This window comes from Aphelocoma coerulescens, chromosome 8 (genome assembly GCF_041296385.1).
Source record: "Aphelocoma coerulescens isolate FSJ_1873_10779 chromosome 8, UR_Acoe_1.0, whole genome shotgun sequence".
Lineage (NCBI taxonomy): Eukaryota > Metazoa > Chordata > Aves > Passeriformes > Corvidae > Aphelocoma > Aphelocoma coerulescens.
This window is the reverse complement of record NC_091022.1, coordinates 32,106,521-32,126,971: the sequence shown is the minus strand read 5'-3', so window position 1 is coordinate 32,126,971 and position 20,451 is coordinate 32,106,521. Positions and strand designations below refer to the sequence as shown.

Below are 20,451 nucleotides of genomic sequence, written 5' to 3'. Positions count from 1 at the left end.
TTCTCCCACGCGGAATTTGATTACTCTTCTGCTCCAGAGGAAGCTTTCCTTGGCTGCTGGCTGTGCACAGCTGTCTGCTTTGTTTATCAAGTCCCTTTCTGTGACTGTCACTCTGGACTCCATGCCCAGGGATAGTCCCTCTTTCCTAAAAGACAGGACAACGACCTCCACCCCACACCAGAACATAACTGGGAATGAGCCCCTGCCTGATCCCAGCGAATTTCAGGATCATTTTCCTGTGCATTTCTGGTTAAGTACAAGCTCAGTGAAGCCACCAAGCCAAAATTCCCATTCTGCAAAGGTCCTGGGAAAACCAAGTCAAAATTGTTCTGCACAGATCCTGGGGGAAAATCGCTACATTTTGAGGGGAACATAGTATAATTTTGACTATTTTGTCCAAGAATTGAGCTTTTTTGCTCTGCCTGCTCCTGCCTGGCTCCTGTCAGGATCATTGGGGCTGGAGTGATGTGGCTCATTTTCTCCAGCGTCAGAGATTTCCATGATCCATCTGGGAAAGCCCCCCGAGCTCATTCAGTGAATCCCCCACCTCCCTGGAAAGGGATACAGAGCATCCAAGGTGGGAAGGAGCAGCAGTGTCAAACAGGCAGAAGAAATCTGGCTTTGCTTTCTCCGGCCAAAGTGCACCCTGAGAGCAGAGCTGCTGCAAAACCTCCCAGGCTGTGCATTGTAGGCAGCCCTTGGCTGAACTCTGAACCTCCTTATGCAGGAAATAAAGAGAGCTCACGGAGTTAAATGGTGCTGGGGGACGGGATTCCACCCTGGATACTGCTCCGAGTCCTGCTCCGAGTCCCTCCCAGTGCCTCACCTCCAGACTGGTTTGAGTTGGAAGGGATCTCAAAGCCCATCCAGTGCCATCCCTGCCATGGGCAGGAACACCTCCCACTGTCCCAGGCTGCTCCAGCCCCAATGTCCAGCCTGGCCTTGGGCACTGCCAGGGATTCAGGGGCAGCCACAGCTGCTCTGGGCACCCTGTGCCAGGGCCTCACTGGGAAGAATTCCTTCCCAATATCTAAGAGTGAGTGCCCTGATCTAGGCTACTACTACACACTAATAATAATACCAGTACTAATAATTAACATTTACATATATATTTGTGTTTGTAGGAGAAAGGGAAACCTGTGCTTGTATCACTGGGATCTGCAGAATTCAGTCCTGCCTTCAGACGAAGGTGAGGCATCCACTGGGTGAATGAATGGGGTGGAACAAAAAAAAGGGAAAACAAGAGCTCTCCTCCTGATGAGTCTTTACCCAGCCCCTGCTGGAAGGGAGAATAAATGTTTAATAGAGAAAACACAAAGTTCAAACCAGTGTGCCCTCCTGGTGTGTCCACTGCATATCCCAGTGCTCCCAGTATGCACAGCACAAGCCCCAGTGCACCGAGTGTGTCCAGTTCATGCCCCACTGTGCCCTCCCAGTGTGTCCATTGCATGCCCCAGTGCTCCCAGTATGCACAGCACAAGCCCCAGGGCACCGAGTGTGTCCAGTTCATGCCCCACTGTGCCCTCCCGGTGTGTCCAGCATGTGCCCGCGGCAAACGCTGGCGTGGGACGGGAGCCGCAGCAAAGCTCCTGGGAATCCCAGACAAGCTCCAGGGAACCCCGACGAGCTCCTGCTTGGGTTGGCTCTCTCGGGAGTGCTGCACTGTGAGGCCACAGGTAGTTAATTAACGCTGGTTAATTAAGCTCCCGGTTAGGGCCGAATGGTGGGAAGCTGCTGCTTTAGCCCACGAGAGGGCAATGCTTCCCGCCCGGCTGGTGGCCACACTTGGGGAAAACTGGATTTCTGTATTTTTAATTCAGAATCGAATGAGGAATTCCTTCTCTTTGAACAGTTTTCCAAAAGGTTTTGTTTGGGTTTTTTTCATTGGGGCATAATGCAAGGCAACATCCGCCTGTGTTCCCAGCTGGAATCGCAATAAAGAGGAGCCGAGCAGATGGATGATCCCATCTCCTCTCCCATAAAAGCTGCCTGCGGAGACAGGCTGGAGCCGGGAGAGCCTGGCTGTGCCAGGGACAGGACAACAGGACAACAACCTGCCCGTGCTGGCACTGGGCAAAACCGTGGAAAAGAGCAAGGAGAGGTTTTCCTCAGGTGAGGTGCTCCCAGGGCAGGGATGCTCCATGGGGACACACTCGGGGCAGAGGTGGTGTTGGTAAATGAGCACGGCTTTCATTTCCCAGTTTTCATGGAATTTCATAGAATTCTAGACCGGTTTGAGTTGGGAGGGACCTTAAAGCCCATCCCATTCCGACCCCTTCCCTAGGCAGGGACACCTTCCACTATCCCAGGCTGCTCCAAGCCCCGTGCAACCTGGTCTTGGGCACTTCCAGGCACGGAGCAGCCACAGTTTCCCCGGACAATCTGCGCCAGGGCCTCCCCACCCTCATTTTTCAACCCTTCTCCCTCCTGCGGGAACCCGCACTTAAATTTTAATCCCCACCCTCCCTTGCCTCTGGAGACGAACGAATTCCCAAGCGATCCCAGCATCAAAAAGCCCCACAAGCAGAGGCACGCCAGCCTCGTTCGGCCAGCAGACAAGCCTTTGCAAAACACCCCATCTGCCCCTCCCTGGCCACTGCCGAACTCCGAAAATTCCCAGGACAGCCACGCTCCATCCCGCCGGATCCTCTACCCGCCATCACCCCCCTCGCGCCCCAATCCCTCGGGGCCACGCTTTTCTCACTCCAACACCGGGGGCGCGCCTCAACCCACCCCTCGCCACAGGACAAACCGGATTTGCCTGTGGAATTCTGCCTGGATTAGGGATACACGGCCCTGGCCACGCCCACAACCCTCCTGGCCCCGCCCATCCCCGCCTGGCCCCGCCCCGCCCCGTTCGGGGCGGGGCGGGGCCACGCGGGGATGGGCGGGGCCAAGGGGAGTGGGCGTGGCCTGCCCACGGTGGGCGTGGCCTCAGCTCCCGCTCCGGTCGCCCGTGGAGACACCGGGAGCGCCGCTCGGTGAGTACCGGGATCCCGGGACACGGGGGGGGGGGGGGGGAGGGGGGTGTTCCAGCCTGGAATACCAAGCTCCGGCTCCCGGGACAGCCCGGCCGGCACGGCGGAGGTAGAGGGAAGTGGCAGCCCGGCTGGTTTTAGCTGCCGGGCCTGGCGGGGCGGGCCGGGCCCGAGCGGTGTTTGGGTGGTTTTGGAGTTGGTTTGGAGGTTTTTTTTATGGGTTTTTTTTTCCCGATTTTTTTTTTTTGTTGTTGTTGTCCTGAGGAGGATTCCCGGCGCGCAGCTGTGATGTGGTTTCAACAAGTGGCGCGTGGCGCGGGAATGAGGCGAAATCTGCTTAATTATGTAAAAAAATAATCTTCTTAATTAGGTAAAATCATTCTAAAACAGGCAGTTTTTTTCTTCCTTTCCTTCTCCTTCCTGCCTCCTTCCCACCTCCTTCCCTCCAGACCTTCCCCGTGGCACCGATGGATACCCAGAGCTGGCGTCTCCAACTACCTGGGGGCAGCCCCAGCTTTCAGCTAAATCCTTTAAATTTTACCAATTTTAGTATTCCCAGCCATCAGGCCATGGGTTTTCCTTGGAATCACGGAGCTCTGCTTGACGGAGGAAGCTTCCCACGTGCGGGGAGTTATGGGATGAATGTGGGAAGGAGGTTAATTAGTGGGAAGCGTCATTATTCCAGGAGGTTTCGTGTTGATACTGAGATTGCACACCCTGTTGCAGTAATAAGTTTGCTTAGAATCATGGAATTGCAGAACATCCTGAGCTGGAAGGGACCCACGTGGATCATCGAGCCCAACTCCTTGAATTTTTGAGTTCTTTTACTAACTTTTAAATTGCAATTCTCTATTCCAAGCTTGGGGATTGTTTTGGGATTGTGCTGTGCAGGGCCAGGAGCTGGACTAAATGATCCTTGTGGGTCCCTTCCAGCTCAAGATATTCCGGGATTTTATGATTTGATTTGTGTGGCACATCAAATGGAATTCCCAGCAGTTTTCCAGGCGATTATCCGGTGTTTTTATTGGCCTAGAACCCACAGGATCAGGGACATGTTACTTGTGTGGGTTTTTCTGGGCTGTAAATTGGCTTAGAAATACAGTTCTGGGAGTAAAGGGCGAGTAGTGGGCAGTGGCAGGATTTTGTGCTGCTCAGTGCCACTAAATGAGATTGAGGGATTAGTATGGAGTTAATGACTCCTCAATCCTGTATTTCATCCCGGCGTGGGATGCACTGCAGCATTTGGGATATCTCTAATCAAGGAGCAATAAACTCCAGAGAGGAACAATACATGGGGTCTGATGCTGAGGGTGAGCTCATTCCATAATCACCCAGCTGATGAAGGAATTTTCCTTGGAAAATGAAGCTCTCCTGTTATCCCTGGAGGAGTTTCCTGGTCTCCCAGGCAGCAGAACAACTGATCTCTCATCTCTTGCTGGTGTTAAATCAAATTAAGGAGTTGTGCTGTAGGTTTCAGATATTTCTTTTATTTCAAATATAATGTTTCTTTGACAATATGATAACTTTTTAAGCACTGACAGTTCTTAAGTTTTTAGGTTCTGTTGCTAAAAAGACTCAGAATATTTGAGCCAGATTCATGTCAAGTTCTCTGTAGTAGGGCCTGGGATGACACAGTAAAATTAGGGAATCCTGGACTGGTTTGGATTGGGCTGGGACCTCAAAGCCCCTCCAGTGCCACCCCTGCCATGGGCAGGGACACCTTCCACTGTCCCAGGCTGCTCCCAGCCCCAATGTCCAGCCTGGCCTCGGACACTGCCAGGGATCCAGGGGCAGCCCCAGCTGCTCTGGGCACCCTGTGCCAGGGCCTGCCCACCCTCACAGAGAGGAATCCCTCCCTAATATCCAATCTATCCCTCCCCTCTGGCAGTGGGAAGCCATTCCCTGTGTCCTGTCTCCATCTGCCTGCTTAAAAAGTCCCTCTCCCTCCCTTTTCTGTGGCTCTGCCATCCCTGCAAACGTTGCTGAAATTCTGAGTGGAAGATGCTGAACTTCACCACAGCTCTGCAGGGTGGGAATGTGCTCCTTCCCTGGACACAGCTTCCCAAATCCCAGTGTACCCCTCTCTGATTAGGCTCTGTTGCAAAAGCAAATCCGTATTGCTCCAGAAATCCATGGTGCAGCCCCATAAATCCTCACCCTCCGCCCTTTCCCTTTGTCCCCTTTGCCAGAGCAGAGATCACTGCAGGGGGCGGAGGGAATCATTTCCAAAGGTTTATAGTTATCGAGGGAAACACCACGGCAGCCTTGGCTGAGCCACGGAGCCGTATTCCAGGGAGGATTGAGTTGCTGCAGCTTCATCTGTGCTTACACAAACCATGGGAATGGGGGAAGGTTGCTGGGTCCTGTGTCCTGGCACAGAAATACCCCTGTGCACTGGCAGGAATTGGAGTGAAGCTCCATTAATTGGGATGGAAGTCACCCAGATCTTGAAAGGCATCGTGGACTCACTGTTTCTTGGGAAATGGGAGCTGCAGATGTTTGGTGGCTCGTGGGATTCCTGCACTGCTGGAATTGTGCAGTTATTTGTTGAATTTTGCAATATTTCACAACTGGGGCTCGTTTATCTGAACCTCAGTGTTCATCCTGCACTCAGTGTTGGGAGCTCTTGGGCCCACACCATTTCTGCTCTCAGGAATAACCCGGGGGGGATCTGGAAGGGTGATAAAACACTGATGACACGAGTTAAAAGTTTTCATTCCGTATTTTGCAAGGACTGATGAGAAAGAGCAGAGGCTGTGACAGAAGTCCTCAGGGTGACTGGGTTGTGGTGGGATTCTCCATGGGATTTTAGGGAGGTGGGTAGAAGCAGGAAGGTGGGGGGAGCAGTGGGATGCCCAGGGGAGGTGGGAGCATGTGGGGGTACATCCCTCCCCTGGAGAGACACGTGGCTCCAGGGGATCTGGCATTCCCATGGGATGTAGCACCCATTACTGCGGAGCTGCTGAAGCCCTTCCAGCCAGGTGTCCCTGGGGAGGAGAGGATCCACTCCTGGATCTTCTGGTGACACTCCCCTGCAGAGCTGCCTCCAGCTCTGGGGCCCCCAGGAGAGGAAGGACCTGGAGCTGTTGGAGGGAATCCAGAGGAAGCACCAGGATGATCTGAGGGATGGAGCAGCTCTGTTGGGAGGAAAGGCTGGCAGAGCTGGGATTGTTCAGCCTGGAGAGGAGAAGGCTCCAGGGAGAGCTCAGAGCCCCTTGCAGGGCCTAAAGGGGCTCCAGGAGAGCTGGAGAGGGACTGGGGACAAGGCATGGAGGGCCAGGACACAGGGAATGGCTTCCCAGTGCCAGAGGGCAGGGCTGGATGGGAGATTGGGAAGGAATTGTTCCCTGGGAGGGTGGGCAGGCCCTGGCACAGGGTGCCCAGAGCAGCTGGGGCTGCCCCTGGATCCCTGGCAGTGCCCAAGGCCAGGCTGGACATTGGGGCTTGGAGCCGCCTGGGACAGTGGGAGGTGTCCCTGCCATGGCAGAGGAGCAGAACAACCAGTTGGGATTCTATGAAAGCTGAGGCCTGGGGTTCAGTGTACCCCAAATCCCAGCTCCCTGGTTCCTGGAGCCCCAGGCAGTGTGACTGGGGGCGGATCACAGCTTTGGGATGTTCCTGGACACCAGCAGCTGAGTATTTTTAGTTATGTTCCTTTGAATATTTGGTAAAACAGGCAATGTGTTTATATTCAGCTTCCTGTGTCCGTATCAGCGTCTTGGCATGTGATGGAGTTCCAGAGGGAGGAGGGAAAGGGAAAAACTGTGATGTGAGGATTATTTGTGCTGCAGCAGCTGAGGACGGCAGGACGTGGCTGCTGGGATCAGCTCCTTGTTTAAACATTTGGCTCAGCTCAGGCAGGAAGCAGCCTTGCTCCCCCTTTGTTTACCCCCTTTGTCTTCCCATCCCTTCTCCCGTGTCTTTCCAAACCTGCTGTGCAGGGACAGGTGACTTTTTGGCACGCTTTGGTTTGGGATGTGTGATCCAAGTCTTCCTGCCTCCACCCCGCCCCGCAGCACAGCTCTGAGCCCTGGCTCTCTGCGTGGGCTGTGATCCTCCAGCGTGGCTCTCTGGAGTGTTTGGAGGTGGAAAAGCCCATCTTTGTCCTGCTAGGAAGGGAGCAGCCTGCACTCCCCTGCTACCCTGATCCAGGCTGAGCTCAGCTGCTCTGTGCCATCGCCCCTCTGCTCTCCAGAACCATTCCCTGTGCAGAGGCAGTGGGAGCACACGGGAGATTTTGTCTGATTCTCCCAGCTGAATGAGGGTTTTCCTTGTGCCAAAGCTCCCCTAGAACACAAAACCAGGTGCTTTAAGCTGACAAGAGAAAATCCTCCCTTCCAGTTTCCAAGAGAATGCCTGCCAAGGGGATCCCCTGGGACCCAGTGCTGCCCTTGCTGCCTGAAGTAGGGAAACATCAGGGACTGGTGGCTATCATAGAAAGGGAGAAATGTGACACGTTTGGAAGAGATATTAGGGAAGGAATTCCTCCCTGTGAAGGGGGTGAGGCCCTGGCACAGGGTGCCCAGAGCAGCTGGGGCTGCCCCTGGATCCCTGGCAGTGCCCAAGGCCAGGCTGGACATTGGGGCTGGGAGCAGCCTGGGACAGTGGGAGGTGTCCCTGCCATGGCAGGGGGGTTGGGATGAGGTGAGCTTTGAGCTCCTCCCAACCCAAACCATTTGGGATTCTGTGGTTGCTGTGAATAATTTTGAGCAGATCCCAAATTACATTTTCAGCCCTGTTTGTAGCTTCTAGCCCCTTCCCAAAGTCAGGGTTTTTGGTCTAAGCTTGGAGCTGGGATAAGCAGGAAGTGTCACTATTTTGGGAGAGGGACCATCCTTTTCCCAGCTGAATCTGCTTTATGTTGCTGTAAAACTTGCAGGGATTCCTCCTGCAAAGCAGGGATGCTCCAGCTGGAACTGGAACTCCCGCAGTGCAGGAGGACATGGCTGGTGCTGCCAGCCTTGGCCAGAGGGACTGGGACCCATCCAGCTGTGGAATTTCCTCATCCCACGTGCCCTTCCCTGATTTATTCCTTCCCGAGCATGGCCTGGCCTCTGAGCAGAGGCTTTTGGAGGGGGTGCATTACACTGGCCTCAAACTATGCCAGCAATGCTGGGTTTGTGGGTTTTTATGCCTGGTTTGATAGGAGCTTTGATTAGGCAGGAATATCAGCGTGGCTGCGCGGTGGAAAGCGGCCCCGGGAGCCGGAATCGCTTCTCAGGCGCATTAAAGATGGGCTTGGACCGGCTGATCCCTGAAGGTCTCTCCCAACCCAAACCGTTCCGTGGGCTCCGTGCTTGTTTTGACTGTGTTCTCATCTCCCTCGGGATGCACAAGTCAATATTAAAATTGTTCTTATTTTTCCCTGGCGATTTCCAGGGGGTGTGAGCAGAGTGGGACCTTGCACTGATAAGCAGAGCAGCAGCTTTTCCATTCAAACTTCGATTTTGTGCAGCAGTCACACGTCTGTGGAGGAGCTTACGTGTCACAGTTATTTATTTTGGTTTCCTTGCTGGATGTGGACAGGACAAGCCTGGCACAGGGACAAGGACTGTAGCAAGGCAGACTGTCTTTAAGACAATTTATTTTCCTCCTCCACACAATGATTTGACCAGCACTTATTAAAAGTGTGATCCCATTTCCAGCACAGGAAGGGGCATGTGATTATAATGGGAATACTGCCCATGCTGCCCACCTCCTCTCTGCCTTGCTCAGGACCATCCCTTGGGAATTTCAGGTGGGTTTTGCCCTCCTGGTTCCCTGGGAAGGAGGGAACTGGATGGCTGTGGCTTCTCCAGGCCCGTGGTCACTCCTCAGCCAGGCATGGAGCAGCTCCAGGGCTCGGTGCCAGAGTTGGAGGAGCAACTGGAGGTTGGATTCATTCCAAAGGGTGTCAGCGGCAATCCCGGATCCGGCCGTGTCCTGCTCAGCGAGGGATCTGTGCCCTGGCTGTACCAGCTCAGGAAATGCCCAGTGCCTCTAATCCCAGTTCCACACTGGGGGTGTCTGCAGGGGTGGGAGCCTGCACTGGAAATTCCAGGAAAGGGTAACACAGGAATTGCCAGTCCCTGTTGGATTATTAGAGATCAGAACCTGACACATCTGTTTGCACACCCGTGTGTGACCTGCAGTGATTGAGCAGCCCTAGGGCTCCCGGCAGCAGCACAGACAGGAGAATGAAAGAAAAGATGATTTTACTTGTAAATGCAGTCCCTGCTCCAGCTCTCACAGAATTCCCATCACCTGATGGCTTTTATCACCCTCCCAGGCTGGGAGAGCTGGGGGTGCTCACCTGGAGAGGAGAAGGCTCCAGGGAGAGCTCAGAGCCCCATCCAGTGCCTAAAGGAGCTCCAGGAGAGGACTGATATAATTCCAGGGTTTTTCTGGGTGTGTAAGGCTTCCGTAGGGAATGTGAGCTCTCAGATTTGTTTAGGCAGTGATTTAAACCCAGCTGTGAGAACACATCACTGGAGGCTGACAGCTCCGAGTCTCCAGGGACAAAGTAATCCTGGAATGGTTTGGGTTGGAATGGACCTCAAAGCCCATCCAGTGCCACCCCTGCCATGGGCAGGGACACCTCCCACTGTCCCAGGCTGCTCCAAGTTTGAGGTAGATTTTCCAATCTCAAAATACTGTTTTGGTGATTAGCATTAAACCACAAGTGCCAACCCCCCTCAGTTTTGGCTTTCTTGCACTGCGAAATCCTTATAATTTTTATTTTATTCTTGTTTCAGGATCATTGCACCGATAAAATCAAGGCAAGCTGGACAGGGAGCAAGTCTGCCTATGTAGGTGAGTTTCCAGTGCACTCTGGTTCCTTCCTTTCATGCGAAATACAAAGCAGCACGACAGGTCCCAAACCCTGGTGATTTAATTTTATTCTGGAGCAGAACGAATGTAAAGTCCTTGGCAGGATTGCTGACGCTTTTCACCTCATTTTTTTAACAGCCTGGCTGCTTTTGTGTTGAATTTAGGGGGCAGAAAAACCTGCTTTCCCCATAGAATTTAAGCTTTTCCTCGTTTATTCCCCTGGTTAGGAAGGACCAGCCTGCAAATCTTCATCATTTCTGTCTTTGCTGTGTTAATTGTATTTTGTTTGACCATCAAAAAATGCAAATTATTCTATATCCCCCCCCCCATCCTTAAAAATAGGCGCTTTGATAAATTCCTGTAGCCGAGGAGGTGGTGAAATCCTTCCCACCTTCCCAGTTCTTTGGGCTGAGCCCCGTGGAGCTCTTCCCAGAGCATCTCCCGCCAGCGTCCTCGGCTTTATCTCTGGCAGACGAAAGAATCTGCTGAAGGTCACATAACCTGGGGCCAGGCTGCATCCCGTGACTGCCAGGCTGGAGCTTTCAGCACAGCCCTCTCCTGCTTTGCAGGCTGATTTTGATCCAGCTGAAAGTCTCTTTGCAAATGTGTCTCTGCAGTTTTCCTCTCTTTCCCAGTGGGAATTAGCTGGGTAGTGCCCCATGGGGAGGAGCAGGGATCTTCTGTGGAGAAACTGCCCTGCAGGTTGTTGCCTTTTCCAGTGACTTCAGGCTGATGTCTTTACATGCTCAGATGTTTTTCAAAGTAACCTTGATCTAAAAGTCACTTTTCATGGCTTTCATGCGTGCTAAAGATGTAAAAAGTTCAGTCAGAAGAAAAGCAGAGGAAAATAAAAGCCGGTTTTTCCACTGCTCCTCTCCCAAAATGTACATTGGGTTTGACAGAATCCCACAGTGGAGGCTGGCTTTGAAAATCAAAGGGAGCTGCAGCCCAGGTTTGATCAGCAGGATGGTGCTGGAATAACTTATGAAGTGGAGGTTAGGAAGGAACACAGCCTTAATTAAACACCCAGAACGCCGAGTCCAATTGAAGATCTTGGGAGTTGTCTGTTTCCTTTCATTTCACATTATTAAGGATTGTAATCCCCAATTAAGACACTGGCAGCATTATTTATAATTGGCAAGAAAAGATCTCCACTGTAGAATCTCTCAGTGCTCTCAGGTGTAAATTCTCTGAAGAAGGAAACATCACAAATGGATGTTCTGTGCTTTAAGGGGCTTTTATTCTCTGTTTGCACTGACAGGCACCCTGTGCAAACCAGGTCTATCTGCATGGCCAGAATTCCCATTTCTCATCCAGGCCTGCCTACTGCCCCTCCTCCAGGAGGGGATGGGAGCAGAGTTTGGCCGTGCTGGACCTTTCCTGCTGGAAAATTGGGTTTGAAATCTGAGGTGCCTGAGCTCCCCCAGTCCTTCAGCTGTGGTGCAGCCCAGAGCATCCCCATCCTCCCAAAACCACTGCAAGTCCTGCAGCTGCTGGATGTTTCAGCTTTCCTTTTCCACAGTGTCATCCTTGGGGGAGGATCTTGTTTTCTTTCCCCAAACCCAAACTTTTTTGTGTGTAAAGTATTTGTTCCACAGCTGTAAATCTTGCCTGAGACCTGTTTAAAATTTCAGTCCTGTTTAATAATCCAGCCCCTCTCACCTGCCAGGAACCAGGGAGCTGCTCCTCACTCTTTGGTTTGGGGTAGGCGTGGAAAAATCCTTCTCCTGGCCACTGGTTGCCTGTGATGGGAGCAGGGAGGTCATGGATGATCCCTGTTGCCATTTTTCCTGGGAAGTTTGCCCTGTAGCTGTTGTGTTCAGTCTGGAAGGTGCAGGAGTGGCTCTGGGTGCTCCTGGAAATCTCTGGAGCATCTCACCACTTGTGTCTCTGCTCGTTGTGTGGGGAATAAGGACCATGGAATTCCAGAATGGTTGGGATGGGAGGGACCTTAAAGCCCATCCCATTCCACCCCCTGCCATGGGCAGGGACACCTTCCACTGTCCCAGGCTGCTCCATCCTGGCCTTGGACCCTTCCAGGGATGGGACAAAAGCACCATAAGAAGAGAAACGACCCAAAAGCAGCTCTAATCCCTGCTTTATTTTCCCCTCAGTTCTGTTTGCTCGCTGAGGGCAGGACCCCGGTGTTTTCCTGCTGCCCAGGTTCATTTTCCATTCTCTTTGGCAGCGCAGCAGAAGGAAAAGATTCCAGCTCCGGTGCTTCCACTGGGTGTCAGCACGGCCCCACACTGGGCCAGCAGAGCCCTCACAGCTGCCCTGGGCTTTCCCTTGGGCTGCTCCCACCGCTGGAAAAACCAGGCTGGCTGCATGTCCGGAGCAGGAGCTGGCTGGGGAGCAGCTCTGCCAGGCCGGGATGGGGCCGGGAAGAAGGGGGTGTTTGGCTGGAATCTCCTTCCTTCTCCAAGCAGGACAACCGGTTGGAGCAGGAGCAGCGTGGGACGTGCCTGCCTCGTTCCAGTGCTCCCTAATTAGGGTGACAGCCGGGACAGTGGGTCCCTGCTGCTGCAGGAGCAGCGTGGGGAGCTGGGCAGTGTTTGCTTTGGAGGTGTGGATGCAAACAGCAGCGTTCCCAGAGGTGCTGCGGGGACACGCGGGCTCTGGGGACAGCTCAGGGCTGCTCCCCCTCCACGCCGGCCCTTTAACTCTTTTTCCACTCTCAGTAAGCATCCAGGCTTCCCAGGTGCTTTCCAAAATCCTTGGGCCTGCCAGGGCAAGGCACCTCCTTCAGCCCCTGACTGTCAGCGCCGAGGGAGAAGCAGCACCTGAGGGCCATTTGGGTTTCAGGTGGGCAGAGGCGTCCCTTGGGTGCTCCTTTCCCCCGCCTGCTGCTGCTGTCAGGGTCCCTCTGCCTGTCCCACCTTGTGCCAGGTGCTGCTGTGCAGGATCTGGGGGGGACACGTCAGCTCTCGCTGGGACTCCAAATCCTCTGCAGCACTCTGGCTGAAAATAGAGCCAGGCACATTGAGATTCCTCCAACAGATTCTGCCACTGGAGGCCTAAAAATTCAAAAATCAAAACCAGGGAATATCACAGACTTTTTGATGTTTGTGTGGAATTGTTTTATCTGTTGCTGTAGCCGGTTGTGCTCCAATGCGCCCTTGGAACTGAGTTGTTTATTCCTGCCCCCACCTTGAATGCCAGCAGTGGCCTCTTGGCTTGGACTCGGAGCATTTTCAGGTTCTGCAAGTCATGACAAACCTGCTCCCGAGCTCCCAAGGGTGCCCTGTAGGAAAACCAACCTCCAGCATTCAAGTCCCGACCAGCCGCCGGCCCTCGCGCTCCCACAGAGTTCCTGGGAAAGCAGCACGTGCAGAGCAGCCTCAGGATCCATGGAAACCTCACCCCACGTCCTGCTCTGCGCCTGGGAGTGGGGCATGCTGCTCAGCCCAGGCTCTGGCATCACCTCCTGCTTGTGCCACCCCTCCAGGGGTCATCGTGGCCCTTCTTCCCTGCTCTCCGTGAGGACTGACCTCAGCTTGGTGCCACTCCATGCAGCCCCTCTTCCTCTTCCTCCTCCCAGCCACCTTCCAGCCCCACAAATCCCTGCGTTTGCAGAAGCAAAATTTTATTCTTTTTATTCCTGTGAGCTCTAGGGAATGTGGGTTGTGAAGAGGAGGCAGCTGGATTTGGGGTTTGCTGGTGTGTTATTTCCAAATTGTTTGCAGGGTCCCAGGTGAAGGCAGCGGGATGAGGGGATGCCAGGGAGGAGGGAGTGAAATGGTTTTGCAGGCAGGGCTGTGAAGCAGCAACCAGAGCCTGTGTTAGTGGTGGTGACAAACCAGATCCAGCATCAAACTCTCCCAGCAAACGCCAGGGAAGTTGCAGGACTGGGAATGGTGTCACTTGGAAACCTGCAGCGTTTGTGGTGGAGCCACTGAAATCCTTAACACGAGCTCAGGGCCGGGAATGAGCTGGGAGCAGCAGCTCCGAACTTGTCCAGCTGCTTGCTTCCCTCTTTTCCCCCTTTTCCCGTGTTTTTAAGAAAAGTGGGATAATTCCCATGGTGGTGTTTGTTTCTGGTTTATCAGGCAGCAGCATCCAAACATTTCCAAGCCGGAGCTGCTCCCAGCAGCGATTCCCTGCAGCAGCAGCAGCAGCAGTGACTCCCTGGGGTGCTCCCTCCATCCCATGGGAGTGCAGGGTGTGCAGGGCACCCAGAGCAGGGGTGCTGCTGCAGGGCCTCCCTCACAGTGGGAACAGGGAATGTGGAACACCCCGTGGCTTTCTTTTCCTGCCATTTCCGTGGCGAGTTTGGAGCCTGCCCAGCACAGAGGCCTTTCCACCTCTCTGCTCCGTGTCCTCCACAGCAGGGCTCCAGTGGCTCTGGAAAGGGAAAAGCCTTTGAAACTGGCATTTGCAGATTAGCTGTAACTTTAGATCCCTGCTGCCAGCCCTGGAAAAGCAGGGGCTGACGGGGTGTTACACTTGTAGCTGCTGCTGTTGTCACTGGTGTTGGTTTGTGTTTTGTCCAACCTGCTCTGTTGATCTAAGTTTTGAGTTATTCACCTCAAAGTCTGCTTTATTTCAAAAGAAACAATTACAGAACACGTTTTTTCCCCTTTGAGCCTTTGTCCTGCTGCCAGCCAGGCTTTGCTGCTCCGGTAGGAGCTGGCTCTCTATAACTGGAGCAAACTGGGAGCTGTTTTCCAGGCAGAGCTGCTGGGATTTCCAGCAGATTCCCAGCCCTGCTTTAGCAGTGCTGATTTAATTACCTTTCACTCAGCAGGTACTTCACGAGTCCTGGATCTAAAAGAGTAAATAAGATAGTCCAGAGTTTAATTATCCCGCTGGAGCTGGAGTCTGGCACCCAGCCCAGGCGGATCTGGGGATCTGCTGCATGGCAACCTCGTTACCTAAAGCCTGAGGAAAGAAATAGGGCAAGGCCTGGAAAAATAGGGCTTTTCTGTGGAAGAGGGGCAGCTCCACCTGTCTGCAGGTGTTTCAAGAAAGAAAAAAAATGCAGGTTTGTGGCTGCAGGAAGTGCACTGGAAGTTTCCTGTGTTCTTCTCTTTCCCTGGCAAAGTGCAGCTGGGGAGCATCCTCCTCTGCAGGCCTCGGTTTTCCATGGGTAAATTAGAAATTCTTCCCTGTGAGGGTGGGCAGGCCCTGGCACAGGATGCCCAGAGGAGCTGTGGCTGCCCCTGGATCCCTGGAAGTGTCCAAGGCCAGGCTGGAGCAGCCTGGGACAGTGGGAGGTGTCCCTGCCCATGGCAGGGGTGGTGGCCAGGGGAGGCTGTCCTGGGACTGATCCTTTTGTCTCGTTTTAGGCTCTGAGTCAGAGCCAAGTGAGAGTTGCAGCCGTGCCTGCAGCTGCTCTGGGGTTTGGGAATCTCTCTCACCACCACCCTGGGTCCTGCAAGCCCCTGCTCAGCTTTGTCACACCCAGGGGACCAAGGTTGTCACCACGTGTTCCTACAGGGAACCCCCTCCTGCTTGGAACAGCGTGAGGTCACAGCAGAAAATCCCAGAATGGGTTGGGCTGGAAAGGACCTTGAAGCCCATCCAGTGCCACCCCTGCCATGGGCAGGGACACCTCCCACTGTCCCAGGCTGCTCCAAGCCCTGTCCAACCTGGATTGGATCACCAACCTTGTTTTGTCTGAGGAGGTGAATGGAAAAACTTGTTGGAAACTGATTTAGGGAACAAGGAGTTGTGGCTGTGACTGCTGGGACACGAGAGATCCCAGTGGGAAAGTACTGAGATGAGGGAGGCTCTCAGGGCCCCTTTTGGCTCCGGGCTGCCTGCTGAGCACGAGGGATCATTTCCTAGAAATCAGAGCAGTGCCCTCTCCGACCGAGTGGTCGTTTCTTCAGGGAGCAACTTCATTCTCCTGGGAAATTCTCCTACCCCAGAAAACCCTGCCCAGGGCTCCGAACCCCCAAGTTCTGCAGAATTCTGACACCTCCAGTTTAAATCTGGGAAGTTTAGTGAAGTCCAGGGTGCCCTGTGAGCAATCCATGGTTGCAGCAGCTCGGACCTGTTGCCAGGAACTGGGAAGGGAAACAGATTTATTGGGAGCTGACCTAGTTGTTGTAAATCTCCCTGTAGAAGAGATCCAGTAATCTTAGGAGGGCTATTAAAGCTCGTGTTTGTTTGGAGATGGGCAAATGCAGCAATTTAATTTTCAAATCTTATGGTTTGGGTTGTTTTGGTTGTTTTTTTTTTTTCCCCCATCTCATTTATTAACAAAGCTAAGCAGCTGGGAAAACGAGCACTGGAACTTTCCTAAGGAGGTCATCCATGTAGGGTGGGAAGGGATCCAGAGAATCAAACAGCTCCAGTGGCGAAAGGGGGGTTGGGGCTGGGGGAGGGAAGGCTGAGCGTGGCCTTTCCCCAGTTAAATGAGGGGATAATGGTTTATCTTTTAATTTTGCAACTTTTCTAACCTTAAAAAAAAAAAGTACTAGAATTACAGGAATCAGCAACTCCTGAAGTGTCCTCTCATAGCTGCATCCATGACTTGATAAAAATAAATTGCTTTGCATTGGGTTTTTCACACTGCAGGTTTTGAATATTGTGAGGGAAAACTGCAGGGACTGGGCTGGGAGTGTGGGCTCAGTTTGTGGTGGATCTGTGCTTTTGTGTCCGTGAGGAACAGCTCCTTGTTATTCCAGAAGTGAGGGGTTTGGAGCTCCCACAGGTTGGAGCATTACTGAACCCAACAGCTGCATTTATCAGCTCTGGCAGTGCCTGTCAGAGTTTCCTGCTTGGAAGACTCATTTTCGATCTAAAGGGGCTCCAGGAGAGCTGGAGAGGGACTGGGGACAAGGCATGGAGGGACAGGACACAGGGAATGGCTTCCCAGTGCCAGAGGGCAGGGATGGATGGGAGATTGGGAAGGAATTCCTGGCTGGGAGGGTGGGCAGGCCCTGGAATAGAATTCCCAGAGCAGCTGTGGCTGCCCCTGGATCCCTGGCAGTGTCCAAGGCCAGGCTGGACATTGGGGCTTGGAGCATCCATCACCCTGCATGGATCTGCAGGAGGATGCTCTTTAATACTCCCTGTAGGAAATCAGTTTTTAGTGACACCAAAGATGAGGAATGAATGTCCCTCCTCCTGTGCCTGGGCAGGCGTTTGCTGCCGCTTGGGAATTGCTCTGCCCGAAGCTTTTCCAAAGAATGTCCCCTCAAAACAGGGATTTGGAGCAGGATAATGGTGCTCCCAGCTTGCTGGGCTGGCACGAGCATCAGCTGGAACACAGCCCTGCTGCCCAGGCTGGGTGAGAGAAACCTGAATCCTGCAGGAGCTGCTCAGGCAGAGCTCGGAAAGGTCACGGAGCTGCCTTGGGCTCGAGTCACTGCAGTGCCATGAGGGATTCCAGCACTCGTCCTCCTGGAGCTGTGCAAAGCAAGCAGAGTCCTGCTGGAGGCTGGGATCCAGGACAGGGACATGGGCAGGGCTGGGCTAAACTCTTTGGACTCCCAGAGATCTGAATAATTTGGAATCCCAGACTGGTTCGGGAGAGACCTTAAAGCCGCTCTCATCCCACCCTCTGCCATGGCAGGGACACCTTCCACTATCCCAGGTGGCTCCAAGCCCCAATGTCCAACCTGGCCTGGGACACTTAGGACTAAGCCTGCCTGGGTGGAGAACCAGCCAGGGGTGCTGGGATCAGCCTGTGCCGTGGATATTTCTCCCCAGAGAGGTTTTCCAGCCCTGGCACAGCTGCCCAGGGCAGGGGTGGAGTCCCTCTCCCTGGAGGGGTTTCAAAGCCCTGTGGATGTGGCACTTGGGGACATGGTCAGGGGTGGCCTTGGCAGTGCTGGGGAAATGATTGGACTTGATGATCTCAGAGAACTTCTCCAACCCCAATACTCTGTGTTTCCATCCTGGCTCAGTCCTTCCCATCACTCTCTGCTGGGCTCAGGACCTTGTTTCTTTCCTTGCTCCAGCTCCCAGGGAAGTTGTGGCCTCCCAGCACACTCTGGGATCTGCTGGAATCCCAGGGGAAGCTGCAGATGGGGGGATCAAGTGGCCAAAGCTGTGCTAGGATCACAGCCATGCCTGTGCCATCCTGCTCTGCCACAGGCTCAGAAACCTGCACAGCAGCTCCATGCTTTTCTCTGGAGTGTGCTTTACTTCCAGAGTTGATTTTTAGCTGACTGGTCCTGGTTGGATATAACAGTAATGATTTTAAAATGTACTTTTTGCAGCGTGTAGTGGATGCCTCTGTGTAGAAGCACTTCAGGGTGCTGTGCTGCCTTCTGGAATAACAACCCCCTGTCTTTCCAAGCAGAACTTCCCTGCTCCACTGAAAATGTCTGGCAAAACAGCCACCACGACCAACAACATCGCTCAGGCCCGCAGGACCGTGCAGCAGCTCAGGATAGAAGCCTCCATAGAGAGGATAAAGGTGACAGCACAGCCTTCTTCCCCCTCCTTTTCCTTGTTTTTCCCCTCCCAGCTCTCGGATGATGGGATAACAGAGTGTGTGTGTGTTTTGTGTTTGAGCACCCACAGCTCAGCCTTTCCCCCCTCAAAGCCTGACACCAACATCTCAGCTCAACAAACCCAAATAAGTCCACTTCCTGTGGCCCACTGTCCCACCCAGCCCTGCCCTCTGGCACTGGGGAGCCGTTCCCCGCTGTCCTGTCACTCCAGGAGAGATGAGAAATTCCTCTGGAATTGTTTTGAAGCCCCTCCTGTTTGTTTTCAGGTTTCTGTAGGAGCCAGGTGGAGCCTTTGCCTGGTGTCACAACCAACCCCAAAGAGCACCAGGCTCCCTCCTATCCTTCATTCCCTGCGGATCAAACCACAGACAGAGCCCTGGAGAACATTTCCATCTCCCAGCACTCTCCCATCCCACTTTGTTCCCTCACAGCTCTCAGCCTTTTGATCTCATTTCCATGGAAAACCCTGTTTTATGCTGACTTTTCCCATCTCCTGCAGGTGTCCAAAGCCTCGGCAGACCTCATGCTGTACTGTGAGGAGCACGCCAAGAAGGACCCGTTGCTCATGGGAATTCCAGCTTCTGAGAACCCTTTCAAGGACAAGAAAACCTGCATTTTGTTATAGGAGAGGGGCAGCTCCTCCTGCCCAGCCCCTGCCAGCCCAGCTGGGCCTGGCCAAGCACCACCACTCCCCCAGGTACCTGCGCCCCACGGCCACTCCCTGACCCTGTACAGACCATTCCCTGAGCTTCCCAAGGCATTCCTGCTGATCCCTGTCTCTGTTAGGAGGTTTCTGACTGAATCCCTGTCTTTCCTGGCCAAGGGAATGGGGTCCAGGGTCTCTGCACTGGGGGTCCTGGGGGCATTTGCCAACTCCAACAAGACCAAAGTTGCCTGAGCTTTGCTGAGGGAGCAAAGTTGTAGAGACCTGATGGAATCACTGGGTTTACATTTTTTAAAATTATGGATTTTTTGGGGGTGGGGGGGGGTTAGTGCCTGTGCTGGCAGCACCTGTTTGTGCACAGACACGTTCAAAGTGCATTTTCTAGCAAAAACTACCTTGAAAAATGATTGTAGCAGCTGCTGGGGAACTCCAGGGAGCTGTGCCTCAGCCTTCCTCCTGCTGGCCTCTCTTCCCAGGGCTTTCAAAGGACAGAGCTGGGAATCAGAGATGCTTTCCCTGCTTTCCAAAAGTTGAAAAAGCAGAATTTCCAGCTTGGATTCTGCTGCATTTTCTTCTCAAATTAAAAACAAAACCTATGTTAGGATAAAACAGACCCTCAAAGAAATGGAAAAGGAATGGGAGGCTGGAAGTGCCCTGGCAGAGCTGGAGGAACGCTGCCCTCGCTCCCAATCCCAGCTGGGTTCTGTGCAGGGAGTCAGAACTTGACTCATTTTTATAAGAAATTCATTTTTAAACGGGAAAAATGCCAAATTATCTCCAGCTTGTGGTTATGCATTTCTAATTGCAGGGCCTTTCCATCTAGCATATATTTTATATATACATAGAATAAAAAAGTCTTTCTCTGTGTGTGTGTGTAGATATATAAACTTTATATATTAAGAGCAAATTTGGAAGGGTTTAAAAATAATCCTGACTTCAGCTGGCTGCAAATGTCCTTCTGTGCAGGCAGATGAAGTTGTGATCTGCCATAACCCTGCATTTCTGGGAGGATATTTGCAGAATTTATGAACCACATGTCATTTATGTTGCATATTTGTCATTTCTTTATGAAATCATAGACCCACTTTTGATATAGATTAAGAAATTCAACTTTGTTTAACAAATCTCTTTGGCAGAGCTCCAAAATCAGCCTGGCACGAGAAACCTGCTGCTCACCCTGTGCTTGTGTGCAAATTATTTTTGTAATCAGAGTATTTTTCTAGTGGCAGTTGAAAAAACCAACAATGTAGCTCTGCACTAATTCCTTTTCACTGTGTTTGTGTCTATTTATCCCACACCTGGCTAGAGTTAATGAGCTCTGTTAATTACTCACTGTGGGGCTGCAGGGCTGGAGGTGCTGGGAGAAGTCCAGAGGTGCCCAGAGGTGCCCAGCTCTGGGTGGGGTGTGGGGAGGGAAGGAGCCTCATGCTGTTGATTGTTTTCTTCCCAGGGATCTGGGAAGGAATTGGAATTTTTGTTTGGTTTGGGATCCCTGTTCCCAGCCCCAAACCAGCTCCCTGGTGTGGCTGCAGGGGTGTTCTTTGCCCCTTAAATAAAGCCTGGGGGAGGGGCTGGCTGCTGATCCAGA

At 53.0% G+C, this 20,451-nt stretch overlaps 1 protein-coding gene across 4 annotated transcripts; it reads left to right on the top strand.

Annotated features, from left to right (window-relative positions):
- Positions 1 to 2,091: 2,091 nt before the first annotated feature.
- GNG12 (G protein subunit gamma 12) lies at positions 2,092 to 20,132 on the top strand. 4 transcript variants are annotated; one of them, XM_069023668.1, is made up of 4 exons: positions 2,092 to 2,112; positions 9,713 to 9,770; positions 18,046 to 18,162; positions 18,699 to 20,132. In XM_069023668.1, exons 3-4 carry the CDS (start codon positions 18,067 to 18,069, stop codon positions 18,822 to 18,824), a joined length of 222 nt encoding a protein of 73 aa, XP_068879769.1. In that variant the 5' UTR covers positions 2,092 to 2,112; positions 9,713 to 9,770; positions 18,046 to 18,066; the 3' UTR covers positions 18,825 to 20,132. The 4 variants fall into 4 exon arrangements, with proteins under 4 accessions (XP_068879769.1, XP_068879768.1, XP_068879771.1 ...); XM_069023667.1 differs by lacking the exon at positions 2,092 to 2,112 and adding an exon at positions 2,898 to 2,981; XM_069023670.1 differs by lacking the exon at positions 2,092 to 2,112 and adding an exon at positions 2,898 to 2,981 and having other exon boundaries at positions 18,043 to 18,162.
- The last annotated feature ends 319 nt before the right edge of the window (positions 20,133 to 20,451 follow it).